This window comes from Bufo bufo, chromosome 1, assembly GCF_905171765.1.
Source record: "Bufo bufo chromosome 1, aBufBuf1.1, whole genome shotgun sequence".
In the NCBI taxonomy this organism is placed as follows: domain Eukaryota; kingdom Metazoa; phylum Chordata; class Amphibia; order Anura; family Bufonidae; genus Bufo; species Bufo bufo.
In genome coordinates this window covers 607,137,618-607,162,277 of record NC_053389.1, presented here as the reverse complement: position 1 = coordinate 607,162,277, position 24,660 = coordinate 607,137,618, and the positions used below count along the sequence as shown (strand labels likewise).

General features: G+C 41.3%; 1 protein-coding gene across 3 annotated transcripts in view; it reads left to right on the top strand.

Moving 5' to 3' along the window:
* Nucleotides 1-17: 17 nt before the first annotated feature.
* LOC120985594 overlaps nt 18-24,660 on the top strand; it is a 47,077-nt gene continuing 22,434 nt past the window's right edge. For all 3 annotated transcript variants that reach the window (XM_040413613.1, XM_040413612.1, XM_040413614.1), the window contains exons 1-9: nt 18-118; nt 3,681-4,369; nt 16,870-16,929; nt 20,764-20,816; nt 21,099-21,243; nt 21,340-21,704; nt 21,988-22,216; nt 22,306-22,423; nt 22,542-22,659. In XM_040413613.1, coding sequence (XP_040269547.1) covers nt 3,713-4,369; nt 16,870-16,929; nt 20,764-20,816; nt 21,099-21,243; nt 21,340-21,704; nt 21,988-22,216; nt 22,306-22,423; nt 22,542-22,659 — 1,745 coding nt within the window. In that variant the 5' untranslated portion in view covers nt 18-118; nt 3,681-3,712. The remainder of the gene's footprint in view (nt 119-3,680; nt 4,370-16,869; nt 16,930-20,763; nt 20,817-21,098; nt 21,244-21,339; nt 21,705-21,987; nt 22,217-22,305; nt 22,424-22,541; nt 22,660-24,660) is intronic.

Below are 24,660 nucleotides of genomic sequence, written 5' to 3'. Positions count from 1 at the left end.
ACCGCACAGCCCTGCAGAGACACGGAACCAACGGCGTCTGCGCACAGCAGAGCGGAAGTTCATTGCGAAGGACAAGGTTGCTCAGGGGGACTGGTTTACCTGTTGTACCAGCGTGCAGGTGGGTGACAGCAGCTGCTTAGAGCCGGGGGCTGGAAGAACCAGTGTCTGTCAGCAGTGCAGTCAGTGGGTGTAAGAGGCGCAGCTGTCTGCACTGACACAGGCTTGTAATGGAAGGCCCGTGTGTGCTCAGGAGGCCGCGATCCGTTACAGCTAGACGGTCCATACATTGACAGGACTGAGGCTGCCTTCTGTCTAATACTATGTCTATCACTAGCTGTCTAATACTATGTCTATCACTAGCTGTCTAATGCTATGTCTATTACCAGCTGTCTAATACTATGTCTATCACTAGCTGTCTAATACTATGTCTATTACCAGCTGTCTAATACTATGTCTATCACTAGCTGTCTAATACTATGTCTATCACTAGCTGTCTGATGCTATGTCTATCACTAGCTGTCTGATACTATGTCTATCACTAGCTGTCTGATACTATGTCTATCACTAGCTGTCTAATACTATGTCTATCACTAGCTGTCTAATGCTATGTCTATTACCAGCTGTCTAATACTATGTCTATTACCAGCTGTCTGATACTATGTCTATCACTAGCTGTCTAATACTATGTCTATCACTAGCTGTCTGATACTATGTCTATCACTAGCTGTCTAATACTATGTCTATCACTAGCTGTCTAATACTATGTCTATCACTAGCTGTCTAATACTATGTCTATCACTAGCTGTCTAATACTATGTCTATCACTAGCTGTCTAATACTATGTCTATCACTAGCTGTCTAATACTATGTCTATCACTAGCTGTCTAATACTATGTCTATCACTAGCTGTCTAATACTATGTCTATCACTAGCTGTCTAATACTATGTCTATCACTAGCTGTCTAATACTATGTCTATCACTAGCTGTCTAATACTATGTCTATCACTAGCTGTCTAATACTATGTCTATCACTAGCTGTCTAATACTATGTCTATCACTAGCTGTCTAATACTATGTCTATTACCAGCTGTCTAATACTATGTCTATTACCAGCTGTCTAATACTATGTCTATTACCAGCTGTCTAATACTATGTCTATCACTAGCTGTCTAATACTATGTCTACCACTAGCTGTCTAATACCATCTATCTCTCTCATATCCAGACCTCCCAAGTGTCCCTCTTGGCTTTTTAAATGTCGCTCTTTTTGATCTGAGGTATAGGTTTGCATTATCACATTCACCATAAAGTGTTTCTCTGCTTCCTCTCTGTATAATTGAGCCCATTTTATATATTTTTCCATTATTTGAAGCAGTTGGGATTTTAGAAATTTCTATATTCAGATTATTTTTGCGCCATTTCATAAGAGAAAACTATTAAAGTGTATAGATCTATGTGTAGGAAAATGGATTCTTCACATAATGGACCATACATTTCCCTCTTTAATGGTCAAAAAAGTTGGGAGGTATGGATATCTATATCTAATATCTCTCTATATATATATATATATATTTACAGTACAGACCAAAAGTTTGGACACATTTTCTCATTCAAAGAGTTTTCTTTATTTTCATGACTATGAAGGCATCAAAACTATGAATTAACACATGTGGAATTATATACATAACAAACAAGTGTGAAACAACTGAAAATATGTCATATTCTAGGTTCTTCAAAGTAGCCACCTTTTGCTTTGATTACTGCTTTGCACACTCTTGGCATTCTCTTGATGAGCTTCAAGAGGTAGTCCCCTGAAATGGTTTTCACTTCACAGGTGTGCCCTGTCAGGTTTAATAAGTGGGATTTCTTGCCTTATAAATGGGGTTGGGACCATCAGTTGCGTTGAGGAGAAGTCAGGTGGATACACAGCTGATAGTCCTACTGAATAGACTGTTAGAATTTGTATTATGGCAAGAAAAAAGCAGCTAACAGTCTATTCAGTAGGACTATCAGCTGTGTATCCACCTGACTTCTCCTCAACGCAACTGATGGTCCCAACCCCATTTATAAGGCAAGAAATCCCACTTATTAAACCTGACAGGGCACACCTGTGAAGTGAAAACCATTTCAGGGGACTACCTCTTGAAGCTCATCAAGAGAATGCCAAGAGTGTGCAAAGCAGTAATCAAAGCAAAAGGTGGCTACTTTGAAGAACCTAGAATATGACATATTTTCAGTTTTTTCACACTTGTTTGTTATGTATATAATTCCACATGTGTTAATTCATAGTTTTGATGCCTTCATAGTCATGAAAATAAAGAAAACTCTTTGAATGAGAAGGTGTGTCCAAACTTTTGGTCTGTACTGTGTATGTGTATATATATATATATATATATATATATATATATATATATATATATATATATATATGTCCTTCTGTGCAGCCCTCAGTGGTCACACTAGGACACATTTATTTAAGCGACTAGCTGAAGAAATAGGCGCAGATTTCCCGTCTTCCGGGGACAACGAGGAACATTTTCAGAATAATGACTGTGAATAGCAAAGCAGTAATATTAAATGGTAGCATTACATTTCAGAGACATCCTGGGCCAAGCCCACTGTCTGCCGTTGCTCCCCACCCTGCCTTAGGGTGCTGGCACACAGTGCTGTTCTGACATGTATTCAGGGTGCCGTTTTTTATTGTAGCTAGCTGAAATTACTTAAAGGGAACCTGTCATCAACTTTATGCTGATCTCACTGAGGGCAGCATAAAATAGTGACAGAAATGCTGATTTCAGTGGGGTGTCAATCATGAGCTAAAAGTAAGTGGTTGCTGAGAACCAGCATCATAATCATTACAGAACAGGCCTTGAGAAGAGTCCAATCTACCTGGGAAGAGTCCTGGTTATTCCTAATCTCCTGCTCTCTCACCCATCTGCTGATGACTGGCAGTTCTCTCCTAGAGAGAAATGGAGAAAACTAGGTAGAAGTCTGTCAGTCATCAGCAGGTGGGCAGGAGAGCAGGACTTCATGGATAACCAGGACTCTTCTCAGGTGGCCATGACTCTTTTCCAGGCCTAGTCTGCAATGATTGTCATGTTGGTTCTCGGCAACCACTTACTTTTAACTTATAATTGACCGCTGAAATCAACTCGCCTGTCTCTACTTTATTCTGCCGTTAGTTTGGGCAGCATGAAGTTGATGACAGGTTCCCTTTAAATCATTCCCACTACACAGAACACCAGAGTTAACGAGGCTGCTAAACTGGTTAAATTGAAAACTGCTTGCTGAATGCATGTCAGAACGGCACTGTGTGCCAGCACCCTAATAGGGTCCTCCCTGAATAGCACACACATGCTTTGATACAGGACAACCCCTTTAATAGAATTGAAGGGATTTTCTCCGGTGAGCGCTGCAGCCTACCAAGCTTAGGCGACGTTCACATCACTGAATAGTTTTCAGTTCTTCTGATCTTTTAGAAGAGCAAAAAAAATGGATCCTTTATTGTTGCCTTCCGTTGTGGTCATTTCTGTCAGAGATCTCCTCTACAGATCTGATACTGATGACCTATACTGGGGATAACCCATTTAGATGGTTTATGGCCAGCATAATAGATGACTGTGATAATGGTTTGTAGATGGAAAGCCCTGCTGACCATAGTCTTGTATGATTCACTTTAGGTTGTGTTTCTTCTGCGTTCTTCTATATTACGATGGCAGAAAGTGAAGAACAGAGTCCAGAACTCCCTTCTCTTCCACAAGAGGACACTGCTCAGGGTCAGAAGGTGACACCGCACGCTCCGCAGCCTCGCTTGTGCAGGTTCTACTCCCAGGGACGTTACTGCCAGTTTGGACAGAGATGCAGATTTCGGCACCAACGTGTAGATCACAAACTCCCTGAGAAAAAGAATAAGCTGCTCGTACCAAATAATACTGTGGAGCAGAATGCAGTTGCAGAACAACTGGCTCCACATGGCAAAGATGAGCTCAACCGTGTCCCACCAAAGGCCCACCCTGAACCGCTCCACAAGCAGCACCGAAACAGAAAGCTCTGCTGGTACTTTGCTTCAGGATACTGCTCCATGGATCAAAACTGCAGGTTTTGGCATCCTCAGAAGCTTCCAGCTGTACATGATAATGTCTCTGGAAATAAAAAACCACCTAGTAGAACTAAGGTGGAGCGACCATCGATTATTCCAAAAGAGATAAAGTTTGCAGATCTAACTGTAGAGTTGGCCACTAAACTTAGAGAGACAGAAATTTCTCAACTTTTGAAGCGATTTCCTAAGGACAAACTGATCGTCCAAGAGAGAGAGGATGGAAAAGTTACATATTATAGGGTAACTGTGGAGCCTACGGATCCGGACTGGGTGAGCTACTACATCTGATCTATGATGGTCTTGTTTTTATTAACCACTTGCCATCTGGGCCATTTGCCCCCTTCCTGACCAGGCCTAATTTTGCAAAACTGACATATCTCACTTTATGTGGTAATAACTTTGGAACGCCTTTACTTATCAAAGTCATTCAGAGATTGTTTTCTCGTGACACATTGTACTTCATGATAGTCATAAATTTGAGTCAAAATATTTCACCTTTATTCATGAAAAAATCCCAAATTTACCAAAAATTTTGAAAAATTCGCAATTTTCTAAATTTCAATTTCTCTGCTTTTAAAACAGAAAGTGATACCTCATAAAATATTTATTACTTAATATTCCCCATATGTCTACTTTATGTTGGCATCATTTTGGAAATGTCATTTTATTTTTTTAGGACGTTAGAAGGCTTAGAAGTTTAGAAGCAATTCTTCAAATTTTTAAGAAAATTGCCAAAACCCACTTTTTAAGGACCAGTTCAGGTCTGAAGTCACTTTGTGGGGCCTACATAGTGGATACCCCCATAAATGACCCCATTGTAGTAACTACACCCCTCAAGTTACTTAAAACCGATTTTACAAACTTTGTTAACCCTTTAGGCGTTCCACAAGAATTAAAGGAAAATGGAGATCAAATTTTTAAATTTCACTTTTTTGGCAGATTTTCCATTTTAATCCAATTTTTTCTTTAACACATCGATGGTTAACAGCCAAACAAAACACAATATTTATTACCCAGATTCTGCGGTTTACAGAAACACCCCACATGTGGTCATAAACTGCTGTATGGGCACACGGCAGGGCGCAGAAGAAAAGGAACTCCACATGGTTTTTAGATGCCATGTCCCATTTGAAGCCCTCTGATGCACCCTTACAGTAGAAACTCCCAAGAAGTGATCCCATTTTGGAAACTAGGGGATAAGGTGCCAGTTTAATTGCTACTATTTTTGGGTACATATGATTTTTTGATCATTCATTATAACACTTTATGGGGCAAGGTGACCAAAAAATTGTTTTTTTTAGCACAGTTTCTATTTATTTATTTTTACAGCGTTCCTCTGAGGGGTTCAGTCAAGTGACATTTTTATAGAGTAGATTGTTACGGACGTGGCGATACCTAATATGTATACTTTTTCTTATTTATTAAAGTTTTACACAATAATAGCATTTTTGAAACAAAAAAATTATGTTTTAATGTGTCCGTTCTGAGAGCTATAGTTTTTTAATTTTTTGAGAGATTTTCTTATTTAGGGGCTCATTTTTTGCGTGATGAGGTGACGGTTTTATTGGTACCATTTTGTGTTGTGGGACATACGCGTTTTTGATCACTTGGTGTTGCATCTTTTGTGATGTAAGGTGACAAATTGCTTGTTTTGACTTTTTTTTTTTTTTTTTTTTTACGGTGTTCACCTGAGGGGTTAGGTCATGTGATATTTTTATAGAGCTGGTTTTTACGGACGCGGCAATACCAAATATGTCTATTTTATTTTTAACATTTTTATTTTTATTCCTTACTTGGGGAATTTTTTTTTTTTTTTACATGTGAAACCTTTTTTTTATTTAATTTTTTTCAACCCTTTATTTTTTTATTTTACACTTTTCGTCCCCCATAAGGTCATACAAGACCTCTGGGGGACATTTACTTCACTTTTTCTTTTTTTTTTTCACTGTTGATTTCTCCTGTAACTGGGGCTGACATAGTAGCCCCAGTTACAGAAGAAATGCACCCCTAGAGAGGCTGTACAGCATAATACTGTGCTGTACAGCCTCAGTGCAGGGCTGATCGAGGTCTGTGAAAGACCTCACACAGCTCCTGCACTCTCCGGTCCCGACGGTTACATGACCGCCGGGCCGGAACAGGAAGCGCATAGCGCTTCCTGCTCTACATACACAGCGCTTGGTGAGCGCTGTGTAGGCAGCGATCCAGAAGGCAGGGACACCTGGGCACTGTCCCTGCCTTCTCTCTGGGTTGCCCTGCTGTCACTGACAGCTAGCAACCCGATCAGCAGCTGCACGATTAGCGTGCAGCTGCAGTTTCTGAACGGATGTTCTGGAACGTCCATTCAGAAATAGAGATCCACCTCCCGGACGTTTATATCCTATGGGCGGACGGGAGGTGGTTAATAAATACCTCATTTCTAAGGCTTCATGCACACAACTGTGGTTTTTCATACGTGTGCTATCCACATTTTTTCGGATAGTACTCTCACTCAATCATTTCTATATGGGCCATGCACACATCCCTATTTTTGGTGGACCTGTGTGGTTGTTCTGCAAATTATAGAAAATATCCTATTCTTGTCCATATAGGTGGGAGTGAGAATAATGCTGAAAGCGCACTTATTTTGCGGATTTGTTTTTTTACAGACCAAGGGGCCAGATTTATCATTAGCTCAAGTCAGAATAATGGAGTGAAAAAGACGCTAAAAAAAGCACAAATTTGCGACTTTTTTCTGCTCTGCACTATGCTCGCCAGTTTTCTGAAAGTGGGCGTGTTTTCTTATGTAAATTAATCTCTAGACAGATTTACTATTGGGACTATTTAAAAAGTCGCAAAAAAATGCGCAATTTCACTCCAGTGAGGACCATGCTTATCTTATGAGACTTTTTAATAGAACATGCGACTTTTTCGTAAGGACGTGCGACTTTTGTAAAGCTGCTTACTGACTGATAAACTGCTACCGTCAAACCACATTTATTACAGTCTTAAAGGGCCGATCATAAATCTGACTTGGCTAAAACTGACTTTAGCCATATGTGAAAGTGGAGTAAGCTGTCAGAGTCATGATAAATCTGGCCCCTTGTGTGCATAAGGCTACTTTCACACTGGTGTTTCAAGGTCCGCTTGTGAGATTCGTTTCAGGGCTCTCACAAGTGGCCCAAAACGGACCAGTTCAGCCCCAATGCATTCTGAATGGATAAGGATCCGTTCAGAATGCATCAATTTGGCTGCGTTTGGTCTCCGTTGCGTTTTTTTAGGCAGTCACTAAAACGCAGCTTGCAGCATTTTGGTGTCCGTCTGACGATGCAGAGCCAAACAGATCCGTCCTGACTTACAATGTAAGTCAATTGGGACGGATCCGTTTTTCACTGACACAATATGGTGCAATTGAAAACGGATCCGTCCCCCATTGACTTTCAATGTAAGTCAAGACGGATCCGTTTTGACTTAGACTTTTTTTTATTTTTATGAATAATGCAAATGGATCCGTTATGAACAGATACAAGCATTTGCATTATCGCTAGTTCGCTAAAGAGTGTGTTCACATAGGACATATTGTGGTGCAAAAAATTGGTAATGGATCTGTGGCAAAACCTGCATGCAGATTTGGCTTTAGTTTAGCTGTGGATTTCTGCATTGCAAAGGTTTAAAGGGAACCTGTCATCAACTTTATGCTGATCTCACTCAGGGCAGGATAAAGTAGTGGCAGAAATGCTGATTTCAGCGGTGTGTCACTGATGAACTAAAAGTAAGTGGTTCCCGAGAACCAGCATCCTAATCATTGGAGCTCAGACCTTAAAAAAAGAGTAAAATCTATCTGAGAAGAGTCCAATCTACCTGAGAAGAGTCCTGGTTATTCCTAATCTCCTGCTCTCTCACCCGTCTGCTGATGATTGGCAGTTCTCTCCTAGAGAGTAAGGGAGAAAACTAGGTAGAAGCCTGTCAGTCATCAGCAGGTGGGCAGGAGAGCAGGAATTCATGGATAACCAGGACTCTTCTCAGGTGGACATGACTCTTTTCCAGGCCGAGTCTGCAATGATTGTGATGTTGGTTCTCAGCAACCACTTACTTTTAACTTATAAATGACAGACCTCTGAAATCAACTCGACTGTGTCTACTTTATTCTGCCGTTAGTACGGGCAGCATAACGTTAATGACAGGTTCCCTTTAAATCCCCAGCATAAGTCCTCATGCACATGACCGAATCCGTTTTTGCGGTCCGCACTATATTACAAATGCCTGTTTTTGTCCACAAAATGGACAAGAATAGGACATCTTTCATTTTTTGTTGGGATGCGGACAGCACACTGTGTGCTGTCTGCATCTTTCGTGGCCCCATTGAAATGAATGTTAAAGGCACAGGAACCAAAACATGTTTAAAGGGCATCTGTCAGCAGATTTGTTCCTATGAAACTGTCTGACCTGTTACCTGTGCACTTGGCAGCTGAAGACGTCTGTGTTAGCCCCATGTCATATGTGTCCGCATTGCTGTGATGTTTTAATATATGCAAATAAGCCTCTAGGCTCTGCTCTCTTTGCAACTGCTGCGCCCTCTGCACTTTAACAGAGCCAGGCAGCGAAAAAGTGATTACACCAGGCACCATCAAAGTGCAGAGGGCGCAGCAGTTGTAGACTTAGCAGTGCGGGCACATATGAACATTGAACAGAGATGCCTTCAGCTGCCAAGCGCACATGTAACAGGTCAGCCAGTGTCATAGGAACAAACCTGCTGACAGATGTCCTTTAAAGGCAAAACAAAATCAAAGTCCTTCTTAGCAAACTCCAAAAGAAGCAAGTTGATAACAGACCCCAATTCGGGTGTAAGGCAGTTTTATAACAACTGCCTCAACTAGGGATGAGCAAATCGACGTCTGATGGTACATCCGAAGTCGATTCTCTAAAAACCTTGTTGTAATACTGTACGGCGTTCCCGCTCCGTACAGTATTGGGGTCCATTCACACGTCTGCATGAATGGATCCGCATCCGTTCCGCAATTTTGAAGAACAGGTGGGGACCCATTCATTTTTAATGGGGCAGGAAAGATGTGGACAGCACACAGTGTGCTGTCCGCACTTCCGTTCCGCAGTCCGGTCCGCGTCTCTGCAAAAAAATAGAGCATGTCCTATTCTTGTCCGCAATAGCGGACAAGAATAGGCATTTTCTAATATAGTGGCATCCACAAAACACTTACAGACGTGTGAATGGACCCTTAGAATGTATTGGCTCCGATGAGCTAGCGTTATTACTCGAAGTCGCGTGAGACTTTGTGTAATAACTTTGGGAATTATTAATTAACTCTGGTTCGGTTCCTAGTGGTACCTAGTGTACCATCCGAAGTTGATTCGCTGTTCCCTAGCCTCAACCAAAGTTAGTGAGAAACAGGCAAGAGATCCCTGCTAGGTTGTAGCATACAGTTCAGCTGGGAAGCCATACACCCTTCATTAGATGCAGTAACAGGTAGGGATGAGTGAACTTCTGTTTTGAAGTTCGGCGTACAAGGTTCGGGTTATCTAAGAATTCCATTATGGGTTCTGCTACCATGGACCATAACTCATGGTCCATGTTAGCGGAATCCATAACGGAATTCTTAGATACGCCGAACTTCAAAACAGTTCACTCAACACTAGTAACAGGTATTGATAAATACAGTGTTCTGCATGAACTCCTTTGCTTTTAAAGAAAAAGGGTCCATTCACATGTCCAGAAAAAGGGTCCATTCCATTTTGCAATACACGGACACCTTCAATGTGTGATCCGCAATTTGCGGACCGCATAGCAGACACTATAATAGAAAATGCCTATTCTGGTCCGCAATTGCGGACAAGAATAGGACGTGTTCTATTTTTTTCAGGAACGGAATTGCGGATCCCAAAAAATCAAATCCAGAAAATGCGGATGCGGATCCGTTCCAGCCCCATTGAAAGTGAATGGGTCCGCAAATTGCGGAATGAATGTGGACCCAAATTCTGGACGTGTAAATGGAAACTAACTGTCATATTTTCATCAAAAAAATCAATTTTAGCATATGTTACTGCTGCAGCAGCATTATGCATAAAGCAATCTTTAGTTTCTTCACATACCACTGTTTTCCTTGAGTTTTCCCCTTAGTTACAACTGTTTTGAATCCTACATCATAAGGATCTTCACAAGATGGCTCCTCTGCCAGTTTGCAGGTAAGTAAAAGAAGACGGTCCTGGAGACATATGAGGTTCCTCTTTCAGCTTTGCTTTAATGATTTATCAGAATGACAGACATCACCACCTTCCACATGACATAGCATTGACGCGTTTCGGGTAACCACCCTTAGTCGTAACTGGTTACGACTAAGGGTGGTTACCCAAAACGCGTCAATGCTATGTCATGTGGAAGGTGGTGATGTCTGTCATTCTGATAAATCATTAAAGCAAAGCTGAAAGAGGAACCTCATATGTCTCCAGGACCGTCTTCTTTTACTTACCTGCAGCCTGTCACGGGAACACTCCCCTAGGGCCTCTGGAGCCGGGACTACATCTTTATTACGGAGGTGAGCTGGATAAAGTGTTTCTATATCCTCTGCCAGTTCTCTGAGGCCAAAACTGCATTCCCTCACTTCACATACAAACTTGCTGTAGCCAGCAGCTTCCTGCCAGCCAATCAGATTAGATTACTGAGAGACACGCCTCTTCTTTCTGAAGCCTAATGCAGGCATGCAGTGTGAAGGACCGCCCCTCTGTCTTCCTAGCCGGAGACCGATGAGCCATAGCAACGGTCTTTTAAGGGAGCAGTGGAAAGGGACAGGGGACATTAATGAAAGCTGTTATTATAAGGTAATTACAGATCTTTTGGCAATCATTGACAGACTAACTCAGGTATACATGCCTAGCTGTAATAAAGTAGCAAATAAAAAATGACAGTTACCCTTTAATGTAATTACTCAAAAAGGATGACATCCTTGCACTGATAAATGTCTCCAATGCGCCATTAAGCAGATTTTCATTCTGAGATATGCTGTGCAAGAGTGCACATGGTGAAGGATTCCCCCATTACATCAATGTGAAACCTACACTGTTTCATATTCTTGACTGGCGATTAGAATAAATCAATTTAGTAAATATCATTAGGAGATTCATAGGGAAGTTATTTATCCTCAAGACAACCACACAATACTGTGGTGCCTGCTCGGGGAATATATTAATATTAAGAACTGCTCATGTGCTGCTATACTTTATATAGGCTTCTTGGTAATCCGATTGTATTTTTTAACATTTGATATACATTTTGCAGTGGGGTGTGACTTAATAGGCACGGCAGGTTCCCTGATGTCACATCATCATATCACATGTAAATCAATGACTTCCATCAAAAAATTTAGATGGGTTAAAGACATTTACTGTATTTTTCAACTTCTTTTTGCCGCCTTAGGCTACTTTCACACTAGTGTTTTTACTGGATCTGGCAGGATTCAGCAAAAACGCTTCCTTTACTGATAATACAACCGCCTGCATCTGTTATGAACGGATCTGGTTGTATTATCTTTAAAATAGCAAAGACGGATCCACCATGAACTTCATTGAAAGTCAATGGGGAACGGATGCGTTTTCTACTGTCAGTGCATTGTGGGTCATGTCGGATCTGTTTTGCTCTGCATCCCATGATGGAAAGAAAACCGCAGCTTGGAGCATTCCATTCTGTTCAGTTACGTTTCGTCCCCATTGACAAGACGGAGGCGTTTTTTTCCGGTATTGAGACCCTATGACGGATCTCTATCAGACACACATGACTATAAGATGCACCTATGTTTTAGAAGAGGAAAACAAAACGAGAGCATTTTCATCAGACTTCAGATCGAACCCCCAATCCTCATCAGATCTCAGATCAGTCATAAAATTAAATTAAATAACTTACCTCTCCTGCTCCTGATGGTGCCGCTGTTCCTACATTGCTGCACACATCATCAGGTCATAGTTTGCGCACATGCACCCTACATACGGAGGCTGCAGTGACACAGCGCAGCACTGGCAGAAGACCAGGGAGTGGTGGGTAAAGCCAACACCAGGAACGCTATATTCACTACTCCCCAGTCCTACTGTGTACTAATGAGTGCTTGCATAATGGAAGCGCTCATTAGTATTCGCTTCATAAGATGCACTGCCCTTCTCCTATACACTGAAATAAGTTACCGTAATTTTCAATCCAAAAGAGGGGGAAAAACCCCTCTTTTGGATTGAAAATTACGGTAATTTATTTCAGTGTATAGGAGAAGCCATCTGAAGATTGCATATTCAAGTCCCATAACGGGACCTGTAAAAAAAATAAGGTTTTTAAAAATATGTAAAAATAAAATATTATAATCAATAATAAAGAAAACGATAAAAAAAAAATATCCTTTGCACCACAGTGTCCAAAAACGCCTGTACTATTAAAATATTAACATATTTATCCCATACAGTGAACGGGAAAAAAATCAAAATAATCGATTCAGCATTTTTTTTTTTTTGTCACTTCACCCCCCCAATTCCAATATGGTATGAATAAAAATTGCATATTGCTCTGCAAAAAATGAGCCTTCATAAAACTCTGTAGAAATAACTATTAAAGGGTTATCAGGGTCAGAATATGGGGATGCAAATAAAAAAATAAATTAAGAAATTGAAAAAATATTAAGTATTAAAACATAAGAAAAGCTATAAATGTGGTATCGCTGTAATCGTAGTAACTCAGAAAATGAAGGTAAAAGGTCAGTTTTTCTGCATAGGGAACTCCATAAAAACTAGACCTGTGATGGAATTGCGTTTGTTTTTTTGTTTAATTTGAAATGGTTATTTTTTTTATTCCAGCTTCCCACTACATCATATTTAATATTAACTGGTGCCTTTAGAAAGTACAACTAAGGCCTCATGCACACGGCCGTGTTCCGGGGCCGAGAGCGGTCCGTGGTAACCCGACCGGGATTCCTGCTGACAGCAGGAGCGCACGGCGTCTTTGGTTGCTATGACGCCGTGTGCTTCATGCCGCCGCTGCTGTACAGTAATACACTATACGCCTAATATCCCACAAATAACAACCTCTTATGTAACTATGTGAACAGGAAAAAAAAGAAAATAACGCCCCTTTCCCCTGATTTTATAATAAAAAAAAAAAAGAAAAAACACACATTAGGTATCGCAGCGTCCGTAACGATCGGCTCTGTAAATATATCGCATGATCTACCCTGTCCGATAGACACCAAAAAAATAAAAACTGTGTCAAAAAAAGCAATTTTTGTCACCTTACATCATAAAAAGTGCAACACCAAGCGATCAAAAAGGCGTATGCCCCCCAAAATAGTACCAATCTAACCATCACCTCATCCCACAAAAAATGAGCCCCTACATAGGACAATCGCCCAAAAAATAGACTATGGCTCTCAGACTATGAAGACACTAAAATATTTTTTTTCTTTTTTCAAAAATGCTTTTACTGTGTTAGGCTACTTTCACACTTGCGTTCGGAGCGGATCCATCTGGTGTCTGCACAAACGGATCCGCTCCTATAATGCAGACGATGGTATCCGTTCAGAACGGATCCGTCTGCATTATATTTCCGAAAAAAATCTAAGTGTGAAAGTTGGTCAGACGGATCCGTCCAGACTTTGCATTGAAAGTCAATGGGGGACGGATCCGTTTGAAATTGCACCATATTGTTTCAACTTCAAACGGATCCGTCCCCATTGACTTACATTGTAAGTCTGGATGGATCCGTTTGCCTCCGCACGGCCAGGCGGACACCCGAACGCTGCAAGCTGCGTTCGGGTGTCCGCCTGCTGAGCGGAACGGAGGCTAAGCGGAGCCAGACTGAGGCATTCTGAGCAGATCCGCGTCCCCTCAGAATGCATTGGGGCTCTACGGATCCGTTCGGGGCCGCTTGTGAGAGCCTTCAAACGGAACTCGCAAGCGGAACCCCAAACGCAAGTGTGAAAGTAGCCTAAAATGTAAAAATAAAATAATAAATACATATTAGGTATCGCCACGTCCGTAACAACCTGCTCTATAACAATACCACATGAATACCACCCCTCAGATGAACACCGTAAAAAAACAAAAAGAAACGGTGTAAAAAAAGCCTTTTTTTTTTTTTTTGGCACCTTACATCACAAAAAGTGTAATAGCAAACGATCAAAAAGTCATGTGCACCCCAAAATTGTACCAATCAAACACTCATTTCATCCCGCAAAAATGATACCCTACCTTAGAGAATCGCCCACAAAATAAAAAAATAACTATGGCTCTCAGACTATGGTGACACTAAAACATGATTTTTTTTAATTTATTTTTTGTTTTAAAAATGAAACTACTTTAAAAAAAAAAGGTATACATATTAGGTATCGCCGCATCCGTAACAACCTTCTCTATAAAAATTTCACATGATTTAACCCCTCAGGTGAACACCGTAAAAAAAATTAAGTAAAAACTGTCAAAAAGCCATTTTGTCACCTTACATCACAAAAAGTCATATGCACCCCAAAATTGTACCAATCAAACCGTCATCTCATACTGAAAAAAATGATCCCCTACATAAGACAGTCACCTAAAAATAAAAAATATAGCTTTCAGAATATGGAGACACTAAAAAATCTATTTAAAAAAATATGCTTTATTATGTAAAATTGAAACAAACAACCAAAAAAATGTATTTTGTATTTTTGCGTCCGTAACAGCCTGCTTTATAAAAATAGCTCATGATCTAACCTGTCAGATGAACGTTGTCAATAACAAAAAATAAAAACAGTGCCAAAACAGCTATTTTTTATTTTTTTTACCTTGCCTCACAAAAAGTGTAATATAGAGCAACCAAAAATCATCTGTACCCTAAAATAGTACCAACAAAACAGCCAGCTTATCCTGTTGTTTCCAAAATGGGGTAACTTTTTTTGTAGTATCTACTCTAGGGGTGCATCAGGGTGTCTTCAAATGTGACATGGCAAGTTAAAATTATCCCAGTGAAATCTGCCCTCCAAAAAGCATATGGCGTTCCTTTCCTTCTGCGCCCTGCCGTGTGCCCGTACAGCAGTTTACGACCACATATGGGGTGTTTGTGTAAACTACAGAATCAGGGCAATAAATATTGAGTTTAGTTTGGCTGGTAATCCTGGCTTTAATAGCGGAAAAAAAATATTAATATGGAAAATCGGCCAAAAAAGTAAAATTTTGAAATTGTATCTCTATTTTCCATTAATTCTTGTGGAACACCTAAAGGGTAAACAACGTTTGTAAAATCAGTTTTGAATACCTTGACGGGTGTAGTTTCTAGAATGGGGTCATTTTTGGGTAGTTTCTATTATGTAAGCCTCACAAAGTGACTTCAGACCTGAACTGGTCCTTTAAAAAGTCGGTTTTTGAAAATTTCGGAAAAATTTCAAGATTTGCTTCTAAACTTCTAAGCCTTGTAACATCCCCAAAAAATAAAATATCATTCCCAAAATGATCCAAACATGAAGTAGACATATGGGGAATGTAAAGTAATAACTATTTTTGGAGGTATTACTATGTATTATAGAAGTAGAGAAATTGAAACTTAAAAATTTGCAAATTTTTTAAAATTTTTGGTAAATTTGGTATTTTTTCTAAATTAAAAATGAATATTTTTTTTTACTCCATTTTACCAGTGTCATGAAGTACAATATGTTACGAGAAAAAAATCTCAGAATGGCCTGTATAAGTAAAAGCGTTTTAAAGTTATCACCACAAAGTGGCAAAAATCAGTCTGGTCCTTAAAGTGAAAAATGACCCGGTCCTTAAAGGGTTAAAGAGGTTGTGGCACGAAAAATATTCAAAATTTTTCAAACCAGCACTTGGATCTGGATAATTTTGTAACTGTATGTAATTAAACATTTAGTATAGGCTCTGGGCCATTCAATAAAATGTATCTGTATAGCATCACCTGCTAAATCTCCATCCACCTTAGGCCCCTTGCAGACGAGCATGAGCGGAATAGGTCTGGATGCGTTCAGTGAAAAATGCGCAATTTCGCAAGCAAGTTCATTCAGTTTTATATGCGGTCACATTAGGATGTTCAGCTTTTTCCGCACTGTTGCAATGCGCATTAATGCGTTTTTCACGCGCGTGATAAACTGAAGGTTTACAAACAACATCTCTTAGCAACCATCAGTGAAAAAAAAAATGCATTGCATCCTCACTTGCTTCCGGATGCGATGTGATTTTCACGCAGCCCCATTCACTTCTATGGGGCCAGCGTTGCGTGAAAAACGCAGAATACAGAACATGCTGCGATTTTCACGCAACGCTCAAGTGATGCGTGAAAACCAACGCTCATGTTCATTGAAATGAATGGGTCCGGATTCAGTGTGGGTGCAATGCGTTCGCATCATGCATTACACCCGCGTGGAATACTCGCTTGTGTGAAAGGGGCCTTACTGAGGTGGTCACATGCACTCCGTTTAGATCTTCAATGGCCACCAGCCCTATCCTCTGTTAAAAGCTGTGCCAGTTACAGGGAAAAAGCTCCAGCAGAAAGGACACACCCCTTGGGCTGTGATGGGTAGAGAGAGCTGCAGCAGAAAGGGCATGCCCCCTAGGAAAGGACACACACCCCTGAGCTGCCAGCCTAAAATAAATCTGGCATACCCCTTTAATGTACTAGCTTCCTTCAGTTTTTCTGGTTGGAGTTTTTCTTCTCTGTTGAAAACCCAGTCCTCACCCAAACATCATGTCTACTTCTGTCATCTGGATCCTTCATCCCCTCACTAATCACTGGGATCATAAACTAATGCATTTATTTCTTTCTTCCGCAGCCATTTGACCTAAAGGAAATTGAGATTTTGCTGGAGTTCCCAGAAGACTACCCCTTGCAGGTATTGAACAGAAGACTTTCTGCAGATTGAGCTTTAATGCTGAACCTGTGACCCTTTCCTTGTTACAGACCTTAAGCTTTACCGCTGTGGGTAGGAGATGTATTTCGTTTTGTAAGGGGTTAAGCTCTGTACTTTTTTTTGGGAAGGGGGAACCATGAATTCTGCTATCTTGGGAAGGCATCATGATTGTCCGTGTTGCTCTTTCATCTTCGTCAAGCAGAGAACTGGGATCCTATTAACAACTTTGTTCAGTGCGATTAATTCCACTTCCCTCCCCTCCGTGCGTTCTTACAAGAGTACGTCCAGGAGATTAAAGCTTCCCCAACATGTCTCCCAGAGAGGATTTAGTAAGATCTTTTAGCTTTCAGATGGCGTTTGATGCATTTTCGTCATCTCTGCAGCCCTCTTTGTTGAATTATAAAAACACATTGATTGACAGCAAATAGCTGTATTTGATATCCCATTCTCATTTCCCCCTGTCTTCTGAAACCTACACTCTCTGTTCTGTCCCACTCAATATTGGTAAGCAATCGGAAATGTTCACATTTGTCATAGTTAGTTATTGTCCTTTATGCAGTTATGGGGAGAGGTATCAAACTGGCGTAAAGTAGAACGGGCTTAGTTGCCCATAGCAACCAATCAGATTCCTCCTTTCAAGTAGCGGTGAAAAATGAAAGGTGGAATCTGATTGGTTGCTATGGGCAACTAAGCCAGTTCTACTTTACACCAGTTTGATAAATCTCCCCCTTTGTATCTGTACCCTGCCTCCATATTCTAACTGTACAAACAGGAACAATATGGTAATAATGAACAGCATGTTCAGATGCTACGTTTTTGATATGATGCCTTGATTGTTTGGTCCTAACATTACATGGGAAATGGAAGCACATGGGACAGATTCCACCCAACTACATTTAAAGGGCACATGCAAGCAGAGGTTTTGTATAGGATTGCTGGTAAAGGAACACCAATCACATAAAATTAACAAGTCCAAGGTCTTCCTCCCTTTATCTCTCCATTTACGTTCCTTTGATCCTATTAGCCCATTTTACACCTAAAACAGAAATTTATAAACTAATCTTCTGTGTTCCAGGAAGTCGGCCATGTTCCCATCCTGTGTCTGGCTGTAAGATAGCTGACTGGAGGAGGAGCTTTACCATCTCTGCCCTGTCTGCAGTAGGACAAAAAGATAGCTGGTCCCCGCCCCTTTGTTTGGCTACTTTACATTAGCGTTTTTTGCGGATCCGTCATGGATCTGCAAAAAACGCTTCCGTTACAATAATACAATCGCATGCCTCTGTCATGAACAGATCCGGTTGCATTATGTCTTACATAGCCATGACTGATCCGTCTTGAACACCACCATTGAAAGTCAATGGGGGACGGATCCGTTTTCTATTGTCAGAGAAAACGGATCTGTGCCCATTGACTTACATTGTGTGTCAGGATGGATCCGTTTGTCTCCGCTTCGTCAGGCGGACAGCAAAACGCTGCAGGCAGCGTTTTGGTGTCCGCCTCCAGAGCAGAATGGTGACTGAACGGAGGCAAAGTGATGCATTCTGAGCGGATCCTTTTCCATTCAGAATGCATTAGGGCAAAACTGATCCGTTTTGGACCGCTTGTGAGAGCCCTGAACGGATCTCACAAGCGGAAAGCCAAAACGCTAGTGTGAAAGTAGCCTTAAGCGTGTCCCATTATCTAACCACGAGCCGAAGATAGATCGGCATGAAATTAACCCCTGTGTTCTCTGCATGATTTCTGCAAGACATTTTGTATCAGGAGAATGTAGAGAATGTTGTGAACTGACAAGCAATGTAGGCAATTATATTTATTGTTTTTTATTAGGTTTATTGTTCCTTCAGCCAGTTCATTAGTGGACCATTTGCCCACCTTCATGACCAGACACCCTTTTTGTGCTCTATTTTAGTACATGCAATTTTTTTTCATCCTGTTAATTAAATAATTTTTGTGCCTTTTTGGAGATACATGAAGCTTTATTTTTAGGCCTTTTTTATTATAGTATTTGATTTATATTTTTTAAACCTGGGAATGAGGTTCTTCCTTCTTTCTCCTTTCTTCTTGCAGGTAACTCAAAAACACGTATTTAAAGGGGTTCTGCACTTTCATTTAACTGATGATCTATCCTTATAGATCATCAGCTTCTGATCGGCGGGGGTCCGACACCCTGCGATCAGCTGTTTGAGAAGGCAGTGGCTCTCCAGCAGCGCCCCGGCCTTCTCACTGTTTACCGCCGGCCCACCGACGTCACGACTAGTATCAACTAGCGTGGGCGGGGCTAAGCTCTGTTCACTTATCAGTAAGATTCTTATCAGTAAGATAAGAATTGAGCTATAATGAGTGTTTATAAGGTCGAAGATAAAGAGCTGCCTGATGGAACACCGTTAAAACACAGAGTATGCTACTAGAAAATCTCTATTCTGTAAAGAGAAAGGGGTTTAAAACTGTTAATGAAGACCAATTAAAAATGTTTTTTTTTAGCTCAAAATGAATACAATGCAATAATAAAAAAAATTCCCCCAAAGGTGTCCATAGCCTTCAAAGGTTTCATTTGGTATATCTATGTCTTAAAAGGAGGTTTTCCGAGACTAACATATTGATGAGCTATTCATAGGATAGGTTATTAATGAGATTGGTGGGGGTCTGACAACTGTCACCCCACCAATCAGCTGTTGGCTTCAGCCGCAGGTTCAGGAAGTAGACAGTATATGGAGGCAGAACACTGCAGTATAGTGGCCGTTCTAGGGTACTGCAGCACAGCTTCCATTCACTTGAATAGGAGCTTAAGCTGCTTTACCCAAGGCTGCACTGCACTCTGTATGGAGCCATGGTGTTCTGTGCACTCTTTACTTCTGGAACCTGCAGCTGCTACTAACTGCTGATTGGTGGGGGTGCCGGGTTTTATACACTCCGGGATCTCATGTTGATGACCTATCCTATGGATAGATGATCACTATATTGGTCCCAGAAAAAAAACCTTTTGAAGGGGTATTTTATACACCTAAAGACAGACAGCTATGTTGGAAAAATGATTATCATTGTGGTTATTACAACATTGGTCCTATAGGTTATCCCATGGATGTGTCCCATTCAGTTAGAGCATTACACAGGACTGATCCATGGGTTCTACCATTCTGTGCAGTTAGGGTACTTTCACACTTGCGTTGTTGGATTCCGGCAGGCAGTTCCGTCGCTGGCAATCTGTATGCAAACGGACAGCATTTGTAGACTGATCCGGATGTGGATCCGTCTCACAAATGCATTGCAATACCGGATCCGTCTCTCCGGTTGTCATCCGGAAAAAACAGATCCGGTATTTATCTTTTTCACATTTCTAGAGGTCTGCACATGCGCAGACCGCAAAACCATTTCAATGTAAAATAATGCCGGATTCGGCATTCCGGCAAATGTTCCGGAATTTTGGACGGAGAAAATACTGCAGCATGCTGCGGTATTTTCTTCATCCAAAAACCGTCCAGTGACTGAACTAAAGACATCCTGATGCATACTGAACAGATTGCTCTCCATTCAGAATTCATTAGGATAAAACTCAGTTTTTTTTTCCGGTATTGAGCCCCTAGGACAGAACTCAATACCGGAAAAAGTTTAACGCAAGTGTGAAAGCACCCTTAGAGCATTACGCAGGACTGATCCATGGGTTCTACCATTCTGTGCAGTTAGGGGCTACAGAACTCTTGTAAATATGTTATAATACAAAACTGGAAAAAAAAGAACTTGAATTCAGCTTTAATCTGTTTATGGGAAAGCTTTTTACTCCTCCAGTAAAAGGTACTATTTTTTTATTTATTTATTCAGGTTTTCACAATTCAGATTCCCGAAGATCAAGATTTACCCTCTGTTATGGGCAGGTAAAGCTACACTTATTCAATAACGGGACATAACTTTAAGTGTATTTAATAGGAATGTACTTGAATGAAAATAGATGACACATTGGCACTCAAGACATATATAAGCAGGTCACAGTGTAAAAGTAAGAAGCAAACACAGAGTTTTCTGCATGCAGTAGTTGCAACCAAGGAAATAAAAAAATAAAGACAATCAATGCCTGTAAATTTTATTTACTGAACTGTAACCTCCAATGGAAACTGCAGGTTGCAGATGTGAACTTATAGTGTATTACTCTTTTACAGGCACGTGTGTGACGCCTCCAAAGCATGGCTGGACGCAAAGCATGCAACCAATCAGTTGGTTGGAAAAGTGGAGCTTTTGTTTAGGCCTTTTCTACTTTGGTTAGATCGCAACTTGGAGCGCTTATATACAGAAGGAGCTCGCCTGGTAAGAGCACTTTCATTTCCTAGAATTGTAAAATAAAATGTGAATTTATAACGTTTTGTATGTTAGAAGTAATTCTGTATTTTGCCTATGCTCTAGTTAAAAAGAGACATTGACGCAGAGAATGCTGGCTTAGAGTTTGTGCCATACCAACAGTTGCAAGCAGCAGTTGCAGTTAAATCAAGCAAGGATGAAAATGTTGAAGATACGGGACCACACGAAACTAATCTCCAAGAAGATCTGGAAGATGATGACTCTGATAGCTGGATAAGCTGTGATGAAGATGATGACGACCTAGAGCCTGGCACTGGTGGTGACACCATTGATGGGATGAGAAATGTGGAAGGAGGAGCGGCAGTAGGCCCAAGAAAAGGAACAGAAATACGCTTTTTGGGATTAAAATTGGGAGCTGGAGTGGGCACCTTGACTCCACTTCACATTGTAGTGTCCTTGCAGTGTGGCAGGTGAGAAAGGGAGTTCCAGAGTTTAATTTAAGCAGATGTTCTACAGTTTAGCTTGGATTCAAAGATGTCTTAAATGTCCATCTGAGATAATGTACCATGCTGATACAACGGCATAGTGCAGTCTCTGCAGACAGATCACAAAGATGTCTAGTGGGCATTTGATATAATGGCCACTGAAAGGAAACTTGTACTTTTATTTAAGACACTCAATGAGGGTACGTCATTGAATGTCTTAAATAACTGACAAAGTTTCTATATGTTGATTTTACTTTTGTTCCTTCAGGTGTAATGTTACAGCAGACTTGTCAATGACAGGAAAGCAGCCATGTTCAGCACAGTGTGAAAAATGCAACAGTCGTATCTCTGGCACCTTCCTCCCTAGTATCCTGCACCAGTACTCAACTCTGCTGGGTTATGTGGATATACAAGGCGCCACAGCCAGAGATCTGGTATTGCTGGAGTGTACATTCATGATCAACTGCTTAAATTGTTCTCATGAAGAACCAATAAAGGTAAGAGAAGCATCAACTAGGAGATGAGATGCATTTATAGTAACAATACCAGATAGCTTATGCTTGTATCTGTCATTTCTTTTATGCAGAGTCTCTCTTATGGCATCACTAAAGAGCTGAATTGTGTCCAATGCCACAGCAAACTCAGCATTTTCAGTGAAGCCACCAGATTCCAAAAGATTCAGCGTTACCTTGGCAAAGATTCTGGTATGATACAAACTGTTATATAAGATTTGGGGGATTTTTAATAGATTACATACTTTTAGTAATGGGCTAGATGTAGGCATGTAAGTGTACAGTAAGTTCCCATGTACGTCTGTTACAGGTAGCAAAGATGGTTTTATCCGAAAGAAGACAATGAGAGATCCTTCTATACAACCTGGGAAACCTCTTCCAGATCGAGGCACCTGTAGACATTACAGGAAGAGCTACCGCTGGCTAAGGTGAGCTTTGAGATCCGTACTCATATTGCACGCACATAGCATAGTCCTAAATCACTGAAGTATATAAAAATTATATATTTTTATTAATAAAAAAAATAAACAGGACCATGACATATTCTATATAAAGTAGCCAAAAGGTTCAAACTTCTTGTTACTCAAGTACATATATAAGTGCAAATGTGTTCCATGATAACAACATATATACAAAAACCACCAAACCCCAATGCGTTTCCCCAATACTATTGGTTCATCAGAGGATCATAAAAAATATGTAGATCGCATAAGTGGAAAACCTTTATTGAATCACACTACACAGAGGCGGAAATAAAGGATCTGATGACTGCTTTTAGATATACGGAATGGTACTGCCAGGCTGATAACCAAGACCCTGAGGAATACCTTAGGTCAGTGGAAGGTGGAGGACTGACTCTAGCGGGTTAGGCAGGGAACTGGGGTATACAGACACGGTCATCTTTGGATCAGTGTTACTTATTTCTTGGAGGGGTAAAGGAGACCCTGGGGGACTAAATCAGGTTCTTTGTAGGGGCGAGGTGGGGATAAGAGCGTTGGAATGAAACACATACTGATTGTACTTATATTGTTCTTTTATTTTATTATGTTTAATGTTTTCATTTTTTCAATACGTTTGTATTTCTCGCTGGTATCATTGGGGGACACAGGACCGTAGGTATAGCTTGCTGCTGCCACTAGGAGGCGACACTAGGCTGAAAAAAGACTTAGCTCCTCCCTTGCAGGCTATACCCCCTCCAGCCTGGAGAGAGCATGTCAGTTTTTAGCTTATTGTCGTAGGAGGCAGACCCCCTGCTCTGCAGGGTGGCTGTTATTTTTTAATTTTTATTTCCTTTTAGGTTGGGGGTCCAGGGCTACTAAGAGCTCTTCATCCCCGGGGAGGCTGACCGGTGACGCTTATTCCACTGCTCTGCCTCCCACAAGAAGACAAAGTGGACCAGGAGGGCTTGACCTTCCTGCTCCCCCCAGCCATAGAGCCACCTGTTCCTGCCCTTCAACCCGGTCCCACTTGTGCCAGGGACTGAAGAGGTGGCTCTGCTGGTAGATGTCAGAAGGGTGAAGAACACAGATGAAGGCAGGTGAGTAGACTAGCTCTTCCGCCGTGCAGAGTTTTACCTGGTCATTCCTGGAGGTCCTTGGATGGGCTCAATGGTCTCCAAGGGGTGTTCCAGGTGGATCCGTTGGCGGCTGCTGAGGCATTCCGCTCCCGGGGCAAGACACCGTCCAGCGGAGTTCGGGACATCTACCAGCGGTCAGCTCTTTGGGAGATACATGTTTCACCCTGCACCAGCTTTGCGGTTGTATACAGCGGCACCTTGGTCTTCCTGGCGCACGTTCACTGGCTTTTTTTGCCAGGTGCTTCCTAGGCATCGCCAGGGCTGCTCCAGGTCTCGCAGGCTGCAGTCCATTTAGTATTCTCGTGAGTGCTATTCCATGGGAGTGGATTTTTTTTTTCCCTCGCCGTGGACTGCTTTAGGACGTCCCACGGTCCTGTGTCCCCCAATGATACCAGCGAGAAAACGAGATTTTGTGAAACTCGCCTGTAAAATCCTTCTCGCGGGGTTCATTGGGGGACACAGCACCCACCCAGTATTTATATTGTTGCTTTCTCCTTTATTGGGCACGTGTTTTCTATTGCTCCTACTGCTTGTGCACAAACTGACATGCTCTCTCCAGGCTGGATGGGGTATAGCCTGCAAGTCTTTTTTCAGCCTAGTGTCGCCTCCTAGTGGCAGCAGCAAGCTATACCCACGGTCCTGTGTCCCCCAATGAACCCTGCGAGAAAGATTTTACAGGCGAGTTTCACAAAATCTCATTTTACTTTTTATGGAGATTATATTTCCACATGTCTCGTGCACGGTCATATGTGCCTGACTGTCAAATGTTAAACTTGTATCACATATTTCAAAAAAATCCAACAAAAAGACGTTTTTAGAAAAAAATATAGAGATCACCATAAATAACTAGCAA